The 8,048-nt window shown below is 39.9% G+C and overlaps 1 protein-coding gene across 2 annotated transcripts in view; it reads right to left on the bottom strand.

Annotated features, from left to right (window-relative positions):
* Positions 1-769: 769 nt before the first annotated feature.
* The window catches only part of usp37 (ubiquitin specific peptidase 37), a 38,780-nt gene continuing 31,501 nt past the window's right edge, over positions 770-8,048 (bottom strand). For both annotated transcript variants that reach the window (XM_030124808.1, XM_030124807.1), the window contains exons 21-24: positions 6,256-6,371; positions 3,114-3,183; positions 2,876-3,014; positions 770-1,486 (exon numbers count right to left, since the gene is read on the bottom strand). In XM_030124808.1, coding sequence (XP_029980668.1) covers positions 1,399-1,486; positions 2,876-3,014; positions 3,114-3,183; positions 6,256-6,371 — 413 coding nt within the window. In that variant the 3' untranslated portion in view covers positions 770-1,398. The remainder of the gene's footprint in view (positions 1,487-2,875; positions 3,015-3,113; positions 3,184-6,255; positions 6,372-8,048) is intronic.

Below are 8,048 nucleotides of genomic sequence, written 5' to 3'. Positions count from 1 at the left end.
ATGCTAATATGTGAATACAGGTTTTTGTGATGGGTTCATGTGGCGCTGAGGTTCAGACTAAAACCATGTGGTTGAAGAACAGAAAACTTCAGACTGACACACGACCACAGATGGAACCGTTACATGAACGCTAACACTTCCATCTGCTCCGTTCTACGGACAAGACCCAGCGCACCGTCAGCTGGCCTTCCATTCACAGAACACACCACTGGGAGGACTGGACTGGACCACCAGCAAGAACTGGAATGGACTGCACCGGACTGGACTGGGCTGAACTGAAAAGAACTGGACCGGATCACAATGGACTGGACTAAACTGAACTGGACAGGACTAAACTAAACTGGACTGGACTGAACTGGTCTGAACTGAACTGGTCTGAACTGGAGTGGACTCAACTGAACTGGACTGGACTCAACTGGTCTGAACTGAACTGGTCTGAACTGAACTGAACTGGACTAAACTGGAATGGTCTAAACTGGACTGAACTGAACTGGTCTAAACTGAACTGGACTAAACTGAACTGAACTGAACTGGTCTAAACTGAACTGGTGTCACATAATTTTATTGGATGAAACAATCGTGTGCTCTAATAAATACAAAACTCTTGGCTTTTGTAAAGTTACTGTTGAGGTCTGACATCAAAAACACTCTTGTGAAAAGTTCAAATGTAAAGTGTGTGTGTGTGTGTGTGTGTGTATATATATACATATATATATATATATATAAATATATAAAACTTTTCTCGGGAGGCACAAGGTCAAAACCCGCCAAGCTTTGTGATTTTTATTTTTTACCCCAGGTTTGTATAAAATATTGAGAAAGCCACGAATAAGTAGAAGCACAAAAAGTCTGAGGAAACAGAAGGCGGATCTGAATCGGTCCGATTCGACCAGAATAGAAATATTGCACCAAATGTACCTGCTAAATACAACCACCCTCTAAGTAGATAATAGCTTATACACCAACATAGAATATGTCTTTATTTAGTTTATATGGGGAAATAAAGAGTTTGCAAAACATACAATCCATCAATCCAACATGTGCTGTTTGTTAGTTGCTTTGAAGTATCCGTTAAAGTGTGAAGGAAATAGCATTAAAGGTCAAACGAGCTTACCGAGAAACGAGCCTTTACAAAACATCTGTTTGATAAAATCAGAGCAAAAAAAAACTGCAGCCTCCAAAAGGCAACATTTGATCCACTAAACATAGAACTGCGTTTCTGGAACCGGGATGACAGTTCCACAGCTGCACCAACCGGCGCCAGCGTAGCCCACCTGTGAGTCAGTATGAGGACAGAGGAAGTGCTGGAACAGGACAGACCAAGGACGGCTCTCAGCGGTCCTCCTCCACCCACCACCCACCAGGGTCAGGTAGAGTCCTGCAGGCCCAGGACCGGCTTCACAGTGGCTGCAGGACGTTCCTTCCTGCCTCTGAAGTGCTGCCCACTCCTGGTTTCTCCATCTCTGACAGTTGTTCAAACACGTCCCTAAACAACAGAAGAAGATGCAGCTCTTCACACGTCCACTAGGTTGTGCCCTTTCCACGTCATTCAAAGCTTTGGGTCTTTCAAACTTTTAAAAACTTTTCAAAAATTTGTAAAAGCAAAAATTGAGAGTAAAGAACGTGTGTGACATTTGATAAGAATTGGCTGAATCGTCTCAGAGAAACTGGTTGGACAAATGGTGTCAGTTGAAATGTTAAAAAAATAAATTTAAAAAACCTCTTCTAGACACGTGGTAAAACGTTTCAGCACCTCCTCTCTGGACAGCGACAGTAGGAGATAACGCCTGTAATACTGAATATCACCAGAATCTACACATTCACACTTCCATTTCAAAAACTAACCATCTCAAATAAACCCATGCAGATTAAAAGGTCAGTGTTAATGTAATGGTCAGTGTTCATGTAATGGTCAGTGCCTCCTCAGAGGACAGCAGAGCCACAGTAGGATGTATGGGGTTAGAGGAGGAACCCGTCAGTGCTGGTCCAGACTGTGGTGAGCAGACTTAGGAGCTGAACTGGTTAACCCTTAGGGGTCCACGGTCACGGCCCCATGACTGAATCACATGACATTTTCAACACGTCGTAGTGTCGGAAGTCGGTCACATAGAGCACTGGACAATTTGCATTTGAAAGTGTGAACTTGAAACAGTCTCCCACTTTTTATTTGATGTTCTTAGAGCAAATACAACTCGAGACATGACGGTTTGAAAGTGGAGCAAACAAACGTTAGTAAAAGTATGAAAATGAGGTGTGTGTGTGTGTGTGTGGGGGGGTGTTGTTATATTTCTGACAATATCTACGTCATTTTTTGTCCTTTTTCAACACGGAAAAAACTGGCTGAATCTGCGGATTGTAATCCACAGACTGCATTAGCATTACAGGTAAGGGTGAGGATGACCCCCACCTGAACCCCAGATAAAGAAATGAGGAGGACCGGGGGGGGGACTCCTGTGTAAAGATATGCTTTCGTGTCAATACAATTTTGATTTTCTATACCTCATATTTGGAACCAATACTCACTTTTAAAGTCTTTGAAAACGTTTGTTAAGCATCTGTGTGTTATTTATGCTATAAATTATGTACATTTTTCAAACCAGGTTTTATACTTTGTGTGTGTTTTTTGTCCTTTTGTGTTTTTATAGTAGGTTAAAGTGAAAAAATAACAGACAGATGAGACAGATGAAGTTGAGCTGAAAAAAAAAAAAAAAAGATTCCAAACATGAGTATAGTAAACATTTCTGTATATAGTATAGAAGGGCAAAATCTAAAGTGCTTAAAAACGGCCGAACTCGGCTCAGACCATAAGGGTTAAAGTGTGAACAGATGACCTCCTACTCAGTCTGGTCTAATAGACTTCCCTTTGCCAACTCACTTGTGCATGTAGAAGAAGATGTATCCGCTGCGGTCACGGTCTCGTTGAACGGCTGCTTCCTGCGTACGCGACACGTCCAGGTCGTTGTACGTCAGCCATGACTGCTTCTTCATGTCGAACACGTCGCTGATGTAGTGGCCTAAGGGGGACATTAGGACAGGTAGCCATCAACAGCTGAGACGAATTTGGAACATTTCCCCCTTTCATTCCTTGGTTCAAAACAGGCAAGAGTTCTCACCAGAGGACGAGGTGTTTCCGATGTGACTGACGACACTGATGAGTCTGAACGAGTTGGCCAGGTCCCCGCTCTGCAGAACACAAACACACACTGGACGATGACTACAACTGTCCAAACACCCACAAACACCAGCAACAGAAAAGCAGCTCATTTACAGGAGGACAACTTCAGCCTCAGTCACGTTAAAGCTGCATCATCGGATCATATTATTATTAGTGGTGGGCAGCGATTAAAATTTTTAATCGCAATTAATCACATGGATTTCTGCGATTAATCATGATTAATCGCATAGTTATATTGGGGGGGGGGGGGGTTTGCCGGCATCAACAGCATGTATTGCCTTTCAGTGATATTTCAGACTGGAAGTACTCTGGTGATAAAAATAATTCCACGTCAGTGCTTCCAAACACCTGTGTCCTTCTCACCCCCACCATCTGAAGACATTTCAAATGAAAATGTCCATGGAAAAGACAGGTACTTTTCTCCATGTTTATGTCCACACCAGTTTATTTCTGGTTGTGAGTGACTGACAGGAGTCTTCAGCCCACTAATCAGTACTAATACTAATAAGCCCAATAATATGTGATGTTCAGTTGTTCAAAGCAAGCAAAGGGGGCCCTCTAGTGGTTGGAATAAGTGTCACTAACGTATGTTTTGTCCTTTCGGTGTTCCCGTAGTCAGTTCGGACATAAGAAGGAGCTAACAGACACGTTTCTTTCACTCTGTTTGTATGGCCCCAAAAACATTTGTCTGTGAGTATTTTATGTTCAGTTGTTGTCAGAATGAATAGTGTCAAATATCTCTGATGTGAACTTTAGTTGCTGGATAAAAAGACGTAAATCTTAAATTAATCTGAAAATGCTAATCGTTAGCGTGTCTATGGATTTTCCTTTTCAAGTTAGCATCGAGCTAACGGTCTTTTCCCCATTCATTTAAATGTATAATGTCATGTAAATGTACTAAGGCAATGAACAGAACTCAGATATATTTTGTATATATGTGTCAGTTTTACAGTGAGTCTACAGTAACAGATTTGGACAGAAGTTTTCAGTGTCCGGCTTTTCTTGTTAAACCTGTTGTCTATCTGCCGAGCTAATTGCTACACGCACACAAGCAGGGACAGAATAATATGAGTTAGAATAAAACGGCATTAACGTGAGATTAAAAAAACTGTTGGCGTTATTTAATGAATGCATTAACGCGGTAATAATGTGTTAATGTGCCCAGCCCTAATTATTATTGTTATTATTATTATTACTACTACTACTACTACTACTACTAGCGGCATTGTACCCGTGGTGTCATTGTGTGTGAAAAGTGCCGATACATAAATACGTAAATGCAGCCTTCACATTGTAGCATCGTCTGCTAGCAGTAAAAATGTCATGAACGGTAGAATAACCACTTCCGAAAATGGAGTTTGGTGGCAGGGATGAAGAATTCAAAGTAGACAGAGGCTAAAATCTCCCAGCATACCTCACAACATTTGAATACGGACATAAAATTGTGCCTAGTTGACTGTCAGGTAATGTTTGTATTTATTTGGTGAGTTTGGTGGTGATCTGGCCTGTGAAGGCTGAGAAAAACCCGTACAAACGCCCTCCTGTGCTGCAACATCAATGGGACAAAGAACGTGTATTATATAGTAGGATTATTATTATTATCATCATTATTATTATTATTATTATTACCATCTCACCTTAACCTCACATCAAGTAAGTTTCAATGTTTCCATCTTATGACAAATGAAGCAGGACTATCACTAGTCACCAAATGTAAGACTAAACACTGGTACTTTGGGTCTGAGTGAAAAATGTGTTTACACGTGACAAACACTACGAGGGCTTTGACAGTTCACAGGTGAGATGAGCAGGTTTGTCAGTAGATGTTGATCGTCATCATCATCATCATCACCATCAGTAGTACAGAGCAGACGATAGAATAGGAACAGCAGTCCAGCCGACTGTGGCAAATGAGAGACAAAGCTCAGGATTTTCTTTACATGTTAAATGTTGACTTAATGACTTGTTAAAACAGTCTCATCAGGTAGAAGAGAACACCTCCACTCATTAAAAACAGGAACAAGACCAGTCCTACAAAGTTGTTTTTTTTTAATCATATACTGAGTAGGAATGGGAATCAAGAACCGGTTCTTTTTGAGAACTGGATCCCAGTAGCTCAATTCCTTTGAATTGTTTGCCTGCTTAACGATTCTGCTTATCGATTCCGCCTTGTTGCGCATGCGCAATGACGTCATGTGTACGCTGCATCGTTTTGGTCAGAACATAACCAACATGGTGTTGAGGCAGAAACGGTCTAAAAAGACCACACCAGGTCTAAACAGACCACACCAGGTCCAGTTGAACACTGTCAAAGCTTCCATTTCTTCTAAAGGGTGGAATCCCTCCAATCTGTTCAAACATTTGTCCACAGCATGGGATTCATTTGATTCACTACTTAGCGGTGCTTGTGAATCTAGCAGCAGAGTGAACACCAGGCCATCTTCCAGGCCCAGTTCCGGTGCGGGCAACAAATGTTGTACCCCCTCAAATACAAGTTTCTGAAGGTAGAGGAAAGGAAATGAGGTGCACAACAATGGGAGACGAGCAGAGTCGAAACGGTTCCACATAGTGGACAACACAGAAATAGAGGAATTAGTAAAAAGTCAGTAGTTTCACTGTCACTGCAGGCCCCACCCCCCCAAACCGAGCCCAGTGACATCTGTTCTTATTATTTGTACATACTGTATATGTTATATTTTCTGTGCAGATGGAAATGTAAAAGACAGTTAATGCAAACACACCCGTTTGTACTCTTTTATTCCCTCACCCAATGAGAATCGATAAGAGAATTGATAAGGAATGGGATCAATAAGCAAAATCGATAATGGAATCGGAATCATTGAATTCTTATCGATTCCCATCCCTAAGGATGGGACATTATTACTGCAGCTGAGAGGAATCTTAATGAATAAACAACTCTTGATTACAGTTACAGTATGTTCTAAGGTTTCTATCAACGACAAGCGTGCACAGTGTGAGAGTCCATCCATTTGGTCAACAGTTTGTGGTCCAAATATTTACACAAAAGGGCAGATTTCAGTCATGATCTCAACAACGTTTCAACTGTTGGAAGAGTATACCTCTGCATTCCTCTTGAGGTTCTCAGCCTCTGCCTCCGTGTACTCCATGTCCAGGATGTCTTCGTTCCCAGAGTCGTCATCTGAACACAGCAGCTCCGGTAAAGAGTTGTTGAACTCTGTTGGGAGAGGAGGAGGAGACCATGTGAACATGACATTAGAAGGAGTGGTGAAGCTTCAGGAAGCCTTTCATCCCATTGGTTCACTCCAGTGCAAAGCTTCCTGAGGCTTCATCTGCTCTATGAGGTCGCCTACTGGACAAACAATGTATAACAAGCACAGATATAAGCTGACATGAATTTAAAGTGTGTGGTATTTTGCAAAAAGCCTGTGAATGAAACTTCGAGCAATGTGATTTTACACGATAAGAGTAATGTGCATATAGATCCATGTAAACCCTTGGTTCCTGCTACACACTTTAAATGTTCAATGTTCATCTTATACAGGGGAAAAGAATGGAATGTGAAATATACTTGTCATCTCCCTTCAGCTATATTTTGTATCAGGGATGTAACGATATGAAAATTTCATATCATGGTTATTGTGACCAAAATTATCACAGTTATTATTATTGTGATATTGTTGAAATTGTGCTCAAAATGTTCAAAAAGTACTTGTACACAAACTGAAATAATTTAACAAAGTTGTATTTTGAAAAATAAATAAATAAAATTAAACAATAGCCGCAATGTTCTTTCTGTTGGCAGAAACATTCACATATTAACATGTAAACAATCAAATATATAAATGTGCATTAAAGATGTCACCTTATGGACACTGTTTGACCATTTTCCATATCAAGTATGTATGTATGTATGTATGTATGTATGTATGTATGTATGGGTGGATGGATGGATGCTGAAGTGCTGCTGCTTCTCCAGTAAATGTGCAGTACCATTAGTTTTCATAGTGCGGTAATCAAACACAGTTATCATGATAAGTAGAATTTAAACAGTAATACTAATCATCAGGAATTTTACCGCGGTTTATCATTATACTGGCAATCGTTACATCCCTACTTTGTATATTTCTACTATTTCTGTCAATGCTCCCGCTTAAGTATGTTTTTGTTTTTTTGTTTATTTTTCTTTACATATATAGAAATCACACGATGCACACGATGTAAAATGCTAAGATAATGCTGACTGAAAAATATAATAATAAAAAGATAATTACAAAAAATAAATAAAGAAGTATGTAATGCATGTATGATTCTATTGTGTCTATGTTGGTGAGCAGCATTATTAGAATGAAACATACTGGCATTATGGAAAACGGACTGGATCATTCCCAGTGGGGTATGGGCAGTCAATATGCTTGTGTATGACAAAGTTGAAACTTTGAGTATCATTATTGTGACATTATTGTGAAAAAAAAAATTGTGGAATAAATGTATACCTTTCATGCAGTGTCTTTTGTTGAATTTATTAGAAAAATTGTGTAGTTTTAGAATATAACATCCAAAAATTTGTATCACTTGTCCTTGTGAGACTTTTTGCATGATGTTTGCTGAAAAGTGGAGCAAAAATTACCCTTTTTCAGTGATAAATAATTTAAAAACCCATATTAATCCTGTTGCTGCTTTCAAATGTTCATTGAACTTTCTTCCTTTGAACCTTAGAAGCAGAGCTTGTGGTCTGGCCTTTTGAATGAGGATCAGTTTCAGTGATTTCAGTTCAAAGTCAATGATATCAGATCAGCCAGTTCCTCAGAAGACATCCTAGGACAATTTGGTTTGGATTTTTTGGCTTCTAGGAATTAAATTTTGGATTGAAATAAGAATTGGACTTATAATT

The sequence above is a fragment of the Sphaeramia orbicularis genome, chromosome 21 (assembly GCF_902148855.1).
Source record: "Sphaeramia orbicularis chromosome 21, fSphaOr1.1, whole genome shotgun sequence".
NCBI lineage: Eukaryota > Metazoa > Chordata > Actinopteri > Kurtiformes > Apogonidae > Sphaeramia > Sphaeramia orbicularis.
Note: the sequence above shows the minus strand (reverse complement) of the source record. Positions and strands in the feature narration are given on the sequence as shown.